The 17,062-nt window shown below is 41.9% G+C and overlaps 1 protein-coding gene across 4 annotated transcripts in view; it reads left to right on the plus strand.

Annotated features, from left to right (window-relative positions):
* WT1 (WT1 transcription factor) overlaps positions 1-13,912 on the plus strand; it is a 34,225-nt gene extending 20,313 nt beyond the window's left edge. The window contains exons 6-9 of one of the 4 annotated variants that reach the window (XM_054515296.1): positions 1,134-1,284; positions 8,061-8,150; positions 8,925-9,017; positions 13,887-13,912. In XM_054515296.1, coding sequence (XP_054371271.1) covers positions 1,134-1,284; positions 8,061-8,150; positions 8,925-9,017; positions 13,887-13,912 — 360 coding nt within the window. Of the gene's footprint in view, positions 1-1,133; positions 1,285-8,060; positions 8,151-8,924; positions 9,018-12,442; positions 12,565-13,886 lie in introns of those variants that run through there. The other 3 variants (XM_054515297.1, XM_036384516.2, XM_036384517.1) reach the window with 3 other exon arrangements.
* Positions 13,913-17,062: the final 3,150 nt, after the last annotated feature.

A 17,062-nucleotide genomic window follows, 5' to 3' on the forward strand; every position in this document is an offset into this window, starting at 1 on the left:
TGGTCCAAAATGAGTGATCCAGTTTCCAGTTTCCAGCTCCAATCACTCTGGCCATGAGTGATATAACCTCTGTGGTTATATCTAATATGACCACATATCTAATCTATATCTATATGACTATATCTAATAACTACATATATGAAAGTGTCAGATGACATTTTGCTTTTACGTGTTTCTCAAACTTCACTAATTCAAATGGATTTCCTTAAAACTATGTATGTGATTGTTTTGTAATAATAAGTAATTAGTGAATATTTGGGAGGAACTTACCATTCATGGGAGTTCATTTCCTCCCTTTCTGACACAGTCATATCTTTATTAAATACTCCTGTAAAAGACATACCTTGTTAAACCTGATGGCAAAGTCATTACAGAGTATGTGTCTCTTCTGTGTTGCTGTGTTGTAAATGTACATCTGTGTTTTCAGATAGCATCTTTTCTCCTTTTCCTTTTCTGTGTAGTTTAGCCAGTCATTATTCAGTGGCAAGCTCTCAGAAACAGGCTCCTGAGTCGGCTTTTGTTGGATGAATAAAAGTAAATGGTCGACATTGTTTAAGGAAGTTAATTATCCCAGAAGGAGGAGATCATCTTTGATGGAACATTGTGACAGTGGCCAAAATGCGTTAAGGCTGAACTATTCACCAGCTCCACCTAGGCAGTTGTTTTTGTTTTGTTGTTAATCAGTTTGTCTTAATCCAAGACATCAATTTCCTTGTCCTTTAGCTTTATATGAGTATTTAAAATAAAAAGGACAACACTTGTCTGGCTCATGCTCTTTCCCTCTCGCCCTGGTATAAACTTAAAAGTATTTTCTGTGGCAATGGGAGTTCTGCCAGGATTGTGTGGTTATACATGAGGTCAGTGTGGGCCATTCAATCTCTCATACAAACACTGGTGAGAGAATTCACTGAGCAGAGCTCACTGTGCTTCACCTTCAGATAATTTTAATGCTCTGCAAAGAGGCAATTAAGGCCTGCTAAAGCCGCTGACGTAGAATGAAGCAAAATTTCCGATTTCCAGCACGATCCATCCGAGCATCTCTTTGTCCTGGGGAGGTGCTGGGGTGTGACCTGAGCGTGTGAAGTCAGAGCTGAGGACACCCAGGTGGCCTCAGCAGGTCTCTGTCCCTGCAGGATGTCCGGCGTGTGCCTGGCGTGGCTCCCACCATCGTGCGCTCGGCCAGCGAGACCAACGAGAAGCGTCCCTTCATGTGTGCCTACCCTGGCTGCAACAAGAGATACTTCAAGCTGTCCCACTTGCAGATGCACAGCAGAAAGCACACTGGTGGGTAGAATTCACAGCACAGCAGAGTGGGCACGGGGGGCTGGAGATGGCACAAGGGGCGAGGAATGAGCTGCCAGGTCAGGGAGCGCGAGAATCCGTCAGATCACGGAATCACAGAATCACAGAATGATGAGGTTGGAAGAGACCTCTAAGATCATAGAGTCCAACACCTCAACTAGACTATAGCACCAAGTGCCATGTCCAGTCTTTATTTAAACACATCCAGAGATGGTGATTCTACCATCTCCCTGGGAAGAAGAGCATTCCAGTACTTTATTCTTTATTAGCATTCCAGTACTTTATACTTTATTATTCTTCCAGAGAAAAATCCAACCTATACCTTCCCTGACATAGCCTGAGACTGTGTCCTTGAGACTGTGATGAGTGAGCATGTGCTCTGTCAGCTGGGAAACTCCTCTTGTCATCTGGGCAATCCCTCTTTGTTACCTGGGCAACCCCTCTTGTCATCTGGGCAATCCCTCTTTTTGTCACCTGGCAATCCCTCTTTGTCACCTGAAATTCCTCTCCTGGAGCTGAAGCTCTCTGGATCTAGCTAAGGAAAACACACAGCAATCAGATCACCTCCCTCCATCTCTTACTATTACAGGGCTGTGAGTTGTTTTCTCTTTTAATTCTTTTTTCCCCTTCTTTCCCTCCTCATTTGGGACCATTGAATCTCACTCCAGATCTTATCTAATGTTAATTATGAAGAATTTTCCTCTGCAAGAGGAACCTAGACATTCAGCATCCTCTGGCTCTCCTGTGTAAACCTTTTCTGGTAGGCAGGGATTGGCAATGCAATGGGATCTTTCCATGAAGGATTCAGCCTGAAGCTAGTCATTTGTAGGATAATGTCTGGATTCTCTCTGAGTTCAGGAAATAAGACCTCAAAATGTAGAAATCAAATACTCTGCTGCACCTTGCTAAAGAGCAGACAGAGTTATTTCCCCTGTTGGGAGATTGATGGTGTTGGATCTGTAAAATGATGATATATTTTTAGATATGTTCCTTATGGGTTTTCATTTTTTTTTGATTGCCTGTCATATTTTTATTTAGAAAGTTCTTTCTGTGCTTACCTAGAAATCTGTGGATGTAATCTGTAAATATGGATGTTGAGTTAACCATTGATGTGATGGAAGACCAAAGGCATGGAAGAGAGCAGGAGGGCAGCCCATGCTGGGTGACCTGGCAGACTGTCTAACATCTCATAAAGATAGTTGCAATCTTCTCCTTTTGGAGACCTTTCAGTCAGTTAATTGTGTCAACTGTGAGAAATGCACACAAAGCACTTTTAATTAATGAATGGGCAGGTCAGAAAATATTGAGACAGCTGTCTTCAGAGCTGCTGAAATTAAAAATTTAAGATACTTCAGACTGTAAGTGCAAGCTCATCTTTAGAAGGGAAGGTCTACGGAAATGCTATTCTATTTTCTATAAATAAATTGGAACCAAGAACAATTGGAAATGTTTTGAGGCCATTAAATTCAGTATTGCCTAAACAGTTCTGAATTTTTTCGCATAATCACTGTTTCCTTCATTCCTAAATTGATTTACTCTGTGCTTTAGCAGTCATTATTTGTTTGCTCTGGTCCTGTATTTTATTCCATTTAGTTGCTTGGCTTTCCCAGTGTTATTTCTGGATCAATCACAAGGACTTCAGCTTACATATGTTTTTTCATTAGCTGGAGAAGATTTTTAATATTATATCATATATAATTTAGGCTTTTAAAGTCAGAAAACCCCCAAAAGACATGGAGGATAGGCCTGTGTCTCTCTTGACACCCCAGAGAAGGGTTAGAGGGGTCCCATTGTCTTTGGGGCCTCTCCTCTGGTTCATGCTGCAGTGCAACTGGGTAGAGGAAAACCACTTTTTTCCCTTCCAACACCTTTTCTGTACAGGTGGGCACAGATCCTTCTGCATACACATTTTGATATGCTGACAGCAAAAATTATTTATTTTTCAAACCTTTGGAAGTTTCTTTCCATGAGAGGCCAGCTTGTTTCCCAGAGCTTGTGTTTGCTGCTGCCAGCATTGCTGTGCAATGTTTCCAGGCTGGTTGCAGCTGGAGAGAGGAAGCAGGGGATGAAAATTGCTGGTGCAGCTTGCCTGGTTGAGGAGTTCAGATTTAGGATCAGAAAGGAGTTTTTCCCTTCATCATCTGGCAGGGTTTTGTCCTCAGCCTGTGGAATGGGTACTGGACATTTCCTATTATTATAGGTCTGGGAATTCTACTTATATATAGTAGAGTATATATAGTATATATAGAGTACATATATATTATTATGGTCTGGAAATTCTACTTACCAAACTCCCAGCTGCTGTAGAGGCTTAGAAAATGATGCTCTTCATTTCCTGTCTCCTCCTGTGGTCTGCCAGTCCTGATTTTGGGAGGGTTTTGGGAAGTGTGGGAGCATCTGGAGGGGATAACTTCCCAGCTACCATATTTTCCTGGCTGCTGGATGTGTGGATGGTCTGAACTTGGTGGCCATGAAGGTTTTCCTCCTTGCCATGCTCTTCAGGAGTCCTGGGCAGCCAAACCCACTGTTGTGATGCACATCCATTTCCTTCACAACTTCATGGGTTTGTCTAACCCTGACTTCTTTCTCTTGCATGTCAAAAGCAAAATTTAGAACCAGTTTTCTCCAAAAATAATGTGGTTGTGTTTGTCACACCTCTCCTAATCAAACAAACAAAAAAATATTAATCTTCCTGCAGGGGGGTTCTGGACTCACTTAGGGTTTGGAGCTCTTCCACCTTATGCTATCTTAGTGTAGTGCTAGGTCAAAGATTTTGGTTATTTTTTAGATGATGAACACATGATTTGAAAACAAGCTGTTACATATATATGATATGAAACCAACAGATTGTATCTTTGCAGGATACTGTTGGCTCTAGATTATATTTTTTATTTCTGTAATAGATACATACAAAGGACTGGCTCATCAGATCTTCCATCCTTCTTTCCCAGTTGCTGTATTGCAAAACCAAGCAAGGCCCTGAAACACAAAGTTGGATTCTGTAATCAGTTTTTACCAATGTTTCAAATAACCTCACTTGAAAATATGTTAACACTTTGTACCCTCTGAGGCTGCTTATCTGTTCTTAACAATGCCTTCATTGAAACATTCACAGCCAAAAAAGCTTTTTTCTTATCTTGGTGTATTTTGCTGCAGCAGATAGGCCTCTGAAAGGAAATGCAGAAATACATCTAACTTTTCAACTTTGCAGCAAATAATGTGAGTTGTCATCCCGTGGCAGGCTTCAGGCACTTCCCTGCAGAAACAAAGTGATGTCTAGACCTCCATAAATTTCACTTCTGGTGGAAGCATCAGCATTCTTGCCAGAGACCCTTTAGGTTCAGTGCCACTCATTGGGAAAACTGGATTTATCCCAACACAAAGCTGAGCAGGTTTGCAGAGAGAAAATCCACTGCCTGTTTGCCAGGGATGTTCTTTAGCCTAAATGGGTTCATGCTGTCAGCTGCAGTATGGGCTGCAATGGAGAGTGAGAATCTGTGCATCAGGAAGGTTGTCCTTTATGGTAGGTGTCAAGCTGTGTCCTTTCAGGCTGATATTTCTACAGCATAAAAGAAAAAATGCTTGGGGATCTAAAATACAAGATTAATTTCAGAACAGTAATGACATGCCACAGCTGAGCTATGGTGTGGAGGTGACAGAAAATGTTAACTGTAAAGACTCCCTAGTAAATAAATCCACATGTATTTTGTGTGAGTTTGCTAAAGCAAGTGATATTAAATAAAAATGTAGCATTAGCAAGGCAAAGTTGTGATCATGGGATTTGTTTGATTAAGTGGGTACACTTATTTAAGAAAAGGGGTTTAAATTGGTGAAGGATGTATAGACCAGCCTTTGGATTCTCATTCCCACTTGCAGGCTCTGGTTTCAGAATCAGCCTCTTTTTCTCATCTGTTCTTGTTAGCAACAGGCTTTTACTCTTGCAGAAGTCCTTAATTAAAGCAGTGACTGTGAATATTTTGTGCAACTGCTACAGTGGTAGAATTTTCTGTTTTCCCATGCACCTGAGCAAATGAATTTGCTCCAGAGAAAACATGCACACTTCCCTCAGTTTAAATTAACTGCTTTTGACAAAAATTTGTTTTATTAGAACCATTTCTTGAAACATGTGCAAAGGCAGATTCACGCTTGTTTCACAATTCTTGACCTTTTCTTTTAAAAATTGTTTTCCTAAATATTCAAGGCATGCCATATTCAAGGCATGCCATTTCCTCTACCCTCTCATATCTTTATTATTTCATTATGGCCTCTTTTTGCACTACTTTCAGTATTGTAAGTAATGATGTCTCAGGCAGAAGGGCTGGTGAAGCTCCATCTGCATCTCCTGGTTTGTTTTGGGGCTGTGTGTGCTCACATAAGGAGGTGACAGCATCACTGGATATTTTCATACACAAAGAGACTTTAGCCTTTTACTGGAGAGGCTTTGGCAGGGCTGGGGAAACGAGACACTCTCGCTGTGGGAATTTCAAGGGGGACTAACAGACTTCTTCTCATCTGGGATGTTTCTGTTGTCCTGTTCTGAGGAAATTTATGTGGCAGTCAGCTTTGGCAGCTGACACAGAAGATGAAGAAGGAAAGGGGAATTAGGATTTCTGTCTAATGTTGTGCCTCTTTTTGCTTATTTGCTTTTTGTTTTCTTCCCAGTGTCAACATATCCCTATGTAAACATTTTAGATTGCTTCCTTTAATATCTTCATGGGTTAAATCTGACTTTAATTGAACCAAGATTATTTTCCAAAGTATTTAAAGAAATACTTTCATGTGCGTGCCATCAGAGCCTCTATGCTGTTTTATTCCTATGCCTCCTTAGCCATCTTCTAAGTTTATATTGCAATTAGCAGACAATCATCCTGTCACTGCATTCTGCTCTGCTGACATTCCCTCTCTTAAATCTGCCAAAGGGCTGAATTCCTTGGAAGTAAGTGGTTTCTGGAAAGCAGGCACCCCCCAGGGAGTCCTTGTGGTCAAAGTGTATGGAACTATTTCAAACACCTGTGGCAACTTTAATCTCCTATGCTAATAAATTAAGCCCAGCAGACATAGAAATTGTCCACACCTAGGTTTGAGAGTCAGTAAACTCCTTGGGGGTGACTGCCACAGGAAGTCAGCTTGTTCTTGCAGATTTACTTGCTTTTGTAAAATTCTTATTTTAGCTGCACCAGGATGAATTTGGAATGCTCTCCTTAATATGCTGCTTGTTCTCTGTCACCTGGGTCCAAAGGCATCTGCTTTAAATGAACCTGGTTTGCTCTGGTGTCTCAGAATACCAGTGCAAGCAGAATAAATGTCCTCACCATAGAATCAGACATGCAGACCCCTTCAGTGGAGGTTAAAATGAAACAGGGAGAAACCAACCCCTCTGCCCACTCCAGGTGATGTTTTCCTGCTGGAAAAGGTCCCACAGGACCTTTGGTTTACATCTCAGCTTCCCACAGCAGGCAGAGCTGCTGCCTCTTATTTAAGAAAAGGGGTTTGAATTGGTGAAGGACATATGGACCAGCCTTTGGGTTCTCATTCCCACTTGCAAGCTCTGGTTTCAGAATCAGCCTCTTTTTTCTCATCTGTTCTTGTTAGCAACAGGCTTTTACTCTTTTTTACTCCTTTACTCTTGCAGAACTCCCAAACAGAGCCCAGCATCCTCCCAGCTCTGCAGCTCCACTCCTGCTCCTCTGTGCTGTGCCTCTGAACCAGACTTTCTGTGGGCAGAAATGCCATTTAATGGAACTTAGGTTTATTTAGACATTTATTAAATGTAATAAGTGGCCGAGGCTTCAGCAGGATTCCAGGGTTGTGCAAAGGGATCTCAGGTTAGGAGTAAGTCAGACCTGGAAGATCATGGAGCTGCTCCTGTAACAGCATGAGGATTGTTTTGGCTGAACTTGCCCAAATTTCAGCACCCCTGTGCTCTGCTGGCAATATTTCCCTCTTTCCTCAGACTCCTCAGCTGCTGCATTTCTTTTTGCATGTTTATGTGCATTCCTTTGCATTGAAATCCACGTCCATTTGAGACACTGGCTTGGGGGGATTTCTTTTCCTAAAAAACTCATCCCAGAGAAATCCCGCCCTGAGGATCTCTGCTGAACTGCCTGGGAGGAGGGGAAGAGTTTATATTTACATGAGGTTTTGCAGTAATTCATGGCTTTGCCTGTGGGAGCTGTGCAGCTATGTGAGAAATTCTATTTAATGGCACTTTGTGGAAGAAACCTAATTGGTGTTTTGAGGAAGAATTTGTCTTTTCCTGAGGTTGAATTTTTTGCTCATTAGTTTTGTTCTAATTAATGTGGTTAAAACTGTCACCTGTGTGGATGGAACTTATTTAGTTTTTGCTTTAAACCCAATTTAGTTCAAACTGTGATTTGCTCCTCTGTATGAATTATGTGCTGCTGAGACAGGTGCTACTGAAAGGGTTTAATGGGGTTTTTAGGGAAATATAAACCAAGACATTCCTGTTCTTTACCAGCAGAAAAAAAATTAAAAATTCACTCAACTGGAATTTTTTTTTGCAGCTTTAACCTCTAATTTTCTTAGAGTGAGCAGATTCAGTATCAGTGTCAATGCAGTAGAATTTTGCCTGCCTTTCCAACAGAGCTGTGTGGCTTTATGACAATTCAGTCCTGGTGTGCCACTTGACTGCTTCAGCCTGCAGAGAAATCTTTCAGAGCAGCACATTTCATCTCCTGGTTCAGCTTGAGGTGCTCCCTCATTTTGCCACATTTTCTAACAAACTTTCTCCTCTCCAGGTGAGAAACCTTACCAGTGTGATTTTAAAGACTGTGAACGAAGATTTTCTCGTTCAGACCAACTCAAAAGGCACCAAAGACGACACACAGGTTTGTGGACAAGACCTGCCTGTAATTAGAATTCATACAGGAATTGTTATCCTAAAATTACACTCCTCAAATTTCTATTTGTCTAATGTTGTCTGCTCACAACACCAAATTCTTGAAGTTAATTTTAGGAGAAGGCTATGGCTAGGTTTTTAACTGGCCTTTTAGCACTACTGTGGTTGTTTAGGTGAATTTTACATCCTGACACCATCTTTTGAAACAACTTTCATAAGGAAACTGTTTGCTCTATATTCTATGACCATTAATTAAGAATAGATTGTGCTTAAAACTAAACAGTTCTGCAAGAAAAAATTGCCAATGTTTAAAATCTGCCCCAGACCTATGTGTCATGTGTAAATTAGTAGTATGAAGTAAGTTAAACCTATTGGGAGCACATGAAAATAAATTTCTGCAGGTTGATTTTCTTCTGTCCTATTTGCTCCTGCAGGATACCCTGGGTGCCAAACCTCAGGGTCAGGATTAACAATGTTTGCAGATGATTTAAGTGGGGGTTTGTTTATGGTGGAGCTGCTCAGAGGCTTCAGACCCAGGCACTGGCAGAGGAGGTTACAAAGGGTGGGGGCCTCATTAATGACTAACTTTCTGTAATGTGTAGGCACAGGGATGGGAGGAGCAGTTACAGTAACTAGAAGAAAAAAACCCCCAAAAATAATAAAATAAATCCAGGCTTTTGAAACTTCAGAAATATCTGATTTCATGCACCCTTTCAAAAATGTTGGGACATAAGAAGAATAGAATTTTTTTTTTGTCTCTTAGGTGTGAAGCCCTTTCAGTGTAAAACCTGTCAGAGAAAGTTCTCCAGATCTGATCATCTGAAGACTCATACCAGGACTCATACAGGTAAAACAAGTGCGTAAACTTTTCTTCACATTTATATTTCTTTTTTTTTTTAATTTTAAATCAATGTTTTTGCGAATTACATGGTTAGAAAGTGTCTTAACCACGATTTAAATATTCAAAACAGCAGAAAGAATTTCAGTGTGCTGATTTTTCAGTGTTGCTGCTTTCCCCAAGTGTGATAGTCACTTTTCACAAAGGGATTTAGGTGATTTTAGAAACTATGCTTTCTTCCTTCATGTTTAAAGAAATTTCAGCTTGGCAAAATAAATTTTGTCAGCTATTATGAAATGAGCATCACGGTCTCAGCCCACAAATGTCAAGTTGATCTACTGCCTTTACTGAAAGAGCCCTACAAGATAGAAATTTTAATTCTAGCTTTAGCCAAAGGTCTGTAATCTAAAGTATTCGTGCCTACTCATGCTTCTCCCAAGTGTCAGTTGAGCCTAATGCAGGATAGCACAGCAAAGCTCCTGCTGTTGCTGCTTGTGCTCTAATCTCTCCAGCAGATAAAAGCAGTGCCTTTTGCAAACTCACACTGACAGACACTAAAGTAAAAGCTTACTCAAATATTCAAGGACCTTTTAATTTTTTTTTTTTTGGTAGAAACCGTAGTATTTCATCTAAATACAGGGGGGGGAAAAAGGGAGGCCATTTTAGTCTACTCTGCCCTCACATAAATGTAAACACCATTAAGGAGCAACTGCAGCAAGCTCTGTATTTTAGTTTTAAGTTTTAGAATTAGTCCTGTGTACTGACATCTGCTGTTCCTTCTGCTATGTATGCAGTGTTTTTACCAAATAATTGTTTACCAGCAGTGTTTTTACCATATAATTGTTTGCCAAGCACTTTGGCATGTTGTTGGATGTCACGGTGTTTTCCATACTGGTGTTAACCTTTTAAATTCAGTCTCTGTACAGATGGACAAGGAGCCTCAAAATCTTTTTCTCCCTGCTAAGAATTCTTTTTTCTCTTCTGGACCATAAAAAACCACACATTTCAGACTTCCAAAAAATAAAAGAGAAATTTTAATAAAGGAAATGATTCACCTGAGAACAGTGGCATTTTCTGTGGCTCTGGCCAAATAAATGCTTCACCCAATGGCCATGTCTACACTTGCAATCTGCAAATGGCAAAGGCTGTGCTCCTGGGCCGTCCCCATGGTCCTGTTGAGCTGCAGGGCCTGGGTCTCTGTGCATTTCCATGAAGAAAGATGTTTTCTTTACCAGCAAGAGGTAATGTTCTGGGAGAGACAAAATGGTGGTAACACGCTGGCAAGCTGGGATGAGCTGCATTCCCCATCACATTTCACTGCTAACTGATCTGCTAAGTCAGGACTTGCGTGACTCCAGCCATTTTTTATAGCCCAGATTAGCTACAATGAAGAACTTGCTCTCTTTTGTGCCAGTGAAGCTCCTCTCCCTGTCCCAGCTGCCCCTGGGATCTGAGCCCCACCATCCTTGCTGTGGGTTTGTTTGCTGCCTGCCACTGGCACAGCATCTGGGCTGGTGTTATGGAGCCACTCCTGACAGCTTGTCCGTCCTTCCTTCCTTCCTTCCTTCCTTCCTTCCTTCCTTCCTTCCTTCCTTCCTTCCTTCCTTCCTTCCTTCCTTCCTTCCTTCCTTCCTTCCTTCCTTCCTTCCTTCCTTCCTTCCTTCCTTCCTTCCTTCCTTCCTTCCTTCCTTCCTTCCTTCCTTCCTTCCTTCCTTCCTTCCTTCCTTCCTTCCTTCCTTCCTTCCTTCCTTCCTTCCTTCCTTCCTTCCTTCCTTCCTTCCTTCCTTCCTTCCTTCCTTCCTTCCTTCCTTCCTTCCTTCCTTCCTTCCTTCCTTCCTTCCTTCCTTCCTTCCTTCCTTCCTTCCTTCCTTCCTTCCTTCCTTCCCTCCCTCCCTCCCTCCCTCCCTCCCTCCCTCCCTCCCTCTTTCTCTCCCTCTTTCTTCTTTCCTCATAGCCCCTGAATGATGTGACAAAGCACCCAGCCCAAGTTAACTTGCTCCACAGTGAGGAAGCAAAGCAAAGGTGGTTTCCATGCAATTCTATCCTAATTTTACTCAGCTACCAAACTATTTGTTAGGATTCAGGGATTTTATTCTTCACAAGCAATTTCACTGTGACAGCAATCTTTGCTGTTGAAAGCAAAAATAAAAAAAATAATCAAAGGAAGTTTTATCCACCCACAGACACGTTCAGCAATGGAAATGTGATCCCTGATATCTGCACCATTTCCCACCACTGTTTTATGCACTTGTGGGAGATAGTTGTTGCTTTTGCCAGCACTTATGCTAAGTAGATAAAGTAGATTTTAGGAATTCCCTTTCAACTTAAATACCTCACATGGAATTTGCAAACAGAAGTACACATATATGCAAATCTCCTTTTGTCTGAATTTGGATCAGGTTTGTGAAATGCCCAGAGTGTGAGGTAAATAAGAAGAGAAGATGCCTGGGTGAGGTTGTACCACCACCCCAGTGGGTCTGGAGTGTGTTAGAGAGCACGAGGTGTGTAGACAGCCCTGAAGAGCCCAGTCCCAGAGCTGAACATATTTTAAAATATTGCATTTATTTTGAAAGGAAAAAAAAAAAAGAAGAAGAAGCATGAGTCACTGGGTACTGCTCTGAGCTAATGAAAGAAGCATTCCATCAGCATTCCTGCAACATCACAAACACAACCTGAAATTCCACTTACACACTGCAGGAAATCAGGAGACCAGGTTAACAGTTAAAAAGTGGTGGCATTTCTTGTTAAATTTGAATGTGCTTTGCTTGGAGTTATTTGTAGTGAATATTATGCTCATGAAAATGTTAGAAAAATGCTATTTTGAGCATTTGACATCTCCCATAGATGTGAATCTACTTTATTTAGATAGGGCTGGAAACTTTGAGTCTGGCTCAGGCAGACTCCACGCTGAACCCCGTTGCTTCTACCATATTCACTTACACTCACCAGTTTCAAAGAACTTCAGCCAAAACTCGTTGAATTAGCTGGGAAAAACTCCCCTTGACTGGAGGTCAAGCTCTAGAAAGTCCCTGACAGTTTCCACGGTGACTAACAGTGTGCCTGCACCACCACGGAGGCGTGACTGAAGCCTGTGTGGATGCCAGGGTGACTTTGAACCTTGGTCATTTGAGAGCTAAGAGCAGCATAATCATGGCAGCAGGGTGCTCAGCAAGGGCCTGTCCTCAGGAATGAACCACTGCAGAGTGTTCTACATCACCTGGAAAGGCTGCTGGCTAAACATCAGCTGAGGCAGAGGTAGGAAGGCACCAGCGCTGATGTGAGCAGGAGCTGGGGGCAGTCCCACGCCCTCTCAGGACAGCCCAGGGTGCCTTTCCTCCTGACAGGGGCTCTGCCAGCTCCTCACAGCCCCACAGGAAGAAAACAACTAGCAGTGTCTCAGATGAGCTCTGTGCTCAGCTAATAACAGGGTGTTTTGTTAACAGGTGAAAAGCCTTTCAGTTGCCGGTGGCCCAGCTGTCAAAAAAAATTTGCCAGGTCTGATGAATTAGTTCGTCATCACAACATGCACCAGAGGAACATGACTAAACTGCAGTTGGCCCTTTAGACAGTTCAAACAAGTGAAAAAACCAGATGGGACATTATAAGCTACTGCAAACTTTCTCAGCCATCCTCGATCACCTATGTCAGAGAGCTGCAGCTGCCTTCTCATCCTATCTGACCCAAGATAACTAAAACGTAGGATTCTGCTCAGCCTGCCCTTCCATTTGGAGCTGCACATGTTCCTAGTCAATAAGTTCAAGAGATTTTTACTTGTGGTTTTGTACAGAAGTAGGCAAGACCTCCACAGTTTCAAGATTACTATAAACTATGCTCAGCTTTCATGTCCGTCTCCAGCTCTTTTGTGTTCTTTTCACTTGAACTTTTCCAGGTACAAATTGCTGTACCTTTTTAATTCCTGCAGTGGGTAGGATGATTCCTCCCTGTTGAAGGTCAGCTCTACACTTACATCACCCCTGCATATGCTGAGGCTCCTGAATGCTAGTACAGCTTTCCTCACAAGATGAAGGAACAGTCACCTGAGACACTTCTGGTAATCCTTTTAGAGTTGGAAGCTCTCCTTTTGAAATTTCACTAGTCAAACCTTTTTTTAAAGGTTGTCTTTCTAGAGCAGCTAAAGCCAGATAACCAGAGCCTCTCTATACAAAAAAATAAGAATCTTACCATTAACTTAACTTGGTTTTTAAAGAATTGCATAACTGAACCCTTAAAACTGTTTTGTTTGTCAATTAGCTCTCTCCTTATCTCTCTCTCTCTCTCTTTTTAATGTATTGGTTTAAATTTATTCTATCATGAGATGCATAGATCTCCTTTACACAAAACTAATTTCAATCATTGTAGACATTTGGGATTTGTTTACAATGTAAAGCCACACTGGTTATGTGGCTAGCAAGCTGTATAAACTTTAAACTGAACTTCTAATGGGGCTGGTCCAGGATCTCCATTAACAGATTTCTCTTAAGATAAGTAACTTAAAAAAGACTCTTTGTCAAGTATATGTGAAAAAGACATTATTAGTGTAAGGAAATATATTATTTCAGGGTTTTGGGAGGAGGGGTTTATTATTTACTTTTAATTGCTTGAAATTGTGTGTATATATATATATCTGATAATGTATTGCTCTTAGACATCTCCAACTAGAAAATGTATAAATATTAGAAGCATCACTGTTCTGATGTTGTTGCTGTTACAAACTATTGATAACACTAAGAATGTAACCTGCATTTTTCACTGAGCTTTCAATTAAAGCCCATTCAAAGAGAAACAAATGAGAGTCCAACAGATGTCTTGTTTCATGTCTGGTATTAAATTTCAAATGCCCTGTCCAATAGTATCCTTTTTTTTTTTTTCTTTTTTTTTATATATAAGGTACCACCAGCACTGATGACCACTAGTTAACCTGTCCAGGTCTTGACCACAATTTATCCATCTCACTTGGGAATCATACTGGCAGCAGAAAACAGTGTCAAGTTTCATATTGTGCTATAAAGCAGTTGCTTCAATCCTTCGTCTTCTTACCCAACAATTCCTTCTCTTTTGAGCTGTGAGATTTGTGTAAGAACTTTAGAGAACAAGCAAAATCCCATTTATAAATAGCAGAACTGGCCTTCTGTAGAACTGGGCTGAAACCATAAGCACAGATAACTTCTTAGATTAGGATGTCATAGAGTGACTTTTAAGTAAAAGTTAATTTAGAGTTGGGGTGGCTTAAATCAGTTCAGCAGGTTGGAAAAGACAGTCTTTCATAGATGATGAAGTGTGAAAACGAAGATAAAGAAATATTACTGTTTCTTTGTCATCCTGCCTACTTTTCTCTGGAAGTAAGTACAGCCTGCCTCAGCGCCCTTTGCCCTTGCAAAATATTTGTATCTCTTTAGCAAAAATCTTTAATGTATCTTGCCAAGCTTTTTTTCTCTAATGTACACAATGGAGTTCTATGATGGGTTGAGCTTTCTCTCTTAAAGTGCAGCTGCATCGTCAAGAAAACTCAACAGTTAATTCTTCAAGTCCTCTTTTTCGCCTGGGTATTGCATCACTGTTAATTACTGTTGGGGTACTGTGACTCATTTGTATCAGTCAACTTTATCTTTTGCTGCCAAAAGACAGCATCTCTCTGGAGAAACTCATAACAAGTGTGGCAAACATCAAATATTTGGAGCGAACGGTGTACGTAAAACTGCACAGAACGAAAAAATAAAGCAACTCCTCCTGCTCTCTTGAAAGAAAAGCTCAGCTGCAATAACAATGTCCTCTGATTTACCCAGCAGTTCTCGGCAACTACAAAACAATCTGTTTTTCAGTCTGCACCCAAAATAGAGGGCTGCCATGAGTGTTTATACTAAAAGCCAAAAAAAGAAAAATCAGCCTCCGGTTTTGCCTGCATCGGTCAAACATAAATAAAACTATCTTCTGTGAAATACAACCAGAACTCCACTGCAGCACAGGCCAGACTTCCAGTGACCTGTAAATAGCTACAGCATGGTTTGCTGCCTGGGGAATCACGTGCCAAATAATAATAGTAGATGGCTACAAAAAATGGAGCGTGGGTTGATGAGTGACAGAGCATGTCCTTTTGCTTGTGCTGTCACCACTTTCTCAGTCAAAGACTTACTGCTACTCTGCTGTTTGATGGTCACTATGCCCCCCCAACCTGTCAAGCACAGAGAGGATGATGGTAAATGTTTACAAGATTTTTAACATTTTTACTCCTGGCTATTTTACGGTGTTTGTTAAGAGAGGTGTTCCACATCTCTGCCTTTCATTTCCCTGGTTTTGGGATTCTATCAGCAAGGTAAGCCACCTTTATGGAAGTGCTTTAGTGCATGAATTTCTCAGAGGCAGCCCCCAGATGCTGGCTCTTTCAGAATGCAGTTCCTCTTTTTGGGACATGCAGAGATTGATCAGCAGGCCGAGTTGCTGTGAGCTTGACCTCCCCATGAGAGATGAGGGGGCTGCACTCTATTATATCTTACAAGTATCCTCAGCTCTCTGGAAAATTTTCAATCCCACAATTAATTGAGCAAATCTTTTGTGCCTCTGCCCTGTGTTCTTAAACTGAACATGGTGACTGATGTTGTTTTGGCTGATGTTTAATGTCTCGGTGGGATTGGCACCCTCTTCCTGTCCCATGGCTTCTGTAGCCCCCCCAAATGGAGAATGTTCATTATATAGAAAACATTTCTCCTTTTGTTGCCATTTCATGAGACACAATATGTTGAGTAGGAAAGGGAATGTGATCTCCTCCCTCTCTGATGCTGTCAACCATCAGAGCTGACTTGGGTGAATATTTTTGAAGTAGGTGAATCCAGCAAAGTGTCTGTCTGCTTTAGGAAAGCACCACAGTGAACCTGTCTGGGTTGCTCCTGGTCCACATGGTCCATAGTCCATGGCTATGGACTGTGCTGGCCAAGCAGGAGGCTGCTTCAGCTAGGGAACCCATCTGGGGCTAACCCATCCTTCAGACAGGTGATGGTTCCTGTAAGGGAAGGGGGGCATGTGAAGAAGTAGCTCTTTCCTTCTCTTTCCTTCTCTTTCCTTCTCTGTCCTTTTCTTTCCTTCTCTTTCCTTTTCTTTCCTTCTCTTCTTTCCTTCTCTTTGGTGGGTTAAGCAAGTTGCCCATTTCAGAAGCCACTCCAACCAGGCCTATCTGTTTCAGGATGTCAGTAGGATTCATTTCACTGCTCCAACAACCCACCTCACAGCAGCTGGGGACAGTTCCTGGAGGTGCAGGTAGGTGCCTTCAAACCAGTGGTTTTTTCCTCCTCTCTGCTCCCTAGAAAATGGAGTTTCCTGAGAGAAGCCTGCTGTGTTTTTGTCATCCATAGGACCCCCCAGCAAATCCAGCATGGTAAGCAAGCTGCTCCCTGCACTTTGTCTAAAAGCCCAAGGGAAAAACTCTGGAGCAGGTCCTCAAGTCCCCATGAGGTGCCCCCCAAAGGCCACCAGCTGGCACGGGTGGCACCAGCTGCCAGAGGACCTGGGAAGGTTCTGCTGCTCAGCCCTGCTTGAGCCCTGCTTGTAACTCCCCCTGGGACAGGCAGGAAAAATCACTGAGATTTTCCTTGCTTGGGAAAGACCCTCATTCCTCTCCTTTCCCCCCAATTATCAAAAAAGTAATTAAAGGCCGTGCATGCAGTTCAGAATGGCACTAATGGACAGGAAAGTCCAGCTGCAATATTTGGGAAGATCCAATAAAGGATTCATTAGGATTCTTTGAGTTATTGGAAGTCCTGATGACACAAGGGAGCATAATGAAACAGAAGACCTGGTCACAAGAGTGATGAGTTAAAAAAAGCCCAAATCCAAGCCCCAGCCCCACTGACACCCTTCTAAAAATTAGACAATTAAGAGTAAAACCAGGAATGTAGCCAGAACTATTCCACCTCAAATAATAAACACAAGGATAAGTTGCCAAGCAAGGTCAAAGAAGCAAATGGTAAAGTGAGTTTAAGAGACAGCTAGACACTTTTATGGGGAGAGAGGGGATTGAAGGATACAGTGACAAAACTGGGGGTAGGGTTGAGATAAACCCAGAGGACAGTGGT

This window comes from Molothrus ater, chromosome 6 (assembly GCF_012460135.2).
Source record: "Molothrus ater isolate BHLD 08-10-18 breed brown headed cowbird chromosome 6, BPBGC_Mater_1.1, whole genome shotgun sequence".
Taxonomy (NCBI): Eukaryota; Metazoa; Chordata; class Aves; order Passeriformes; family Icteridae; genus Molothrus; species Molothrus ater.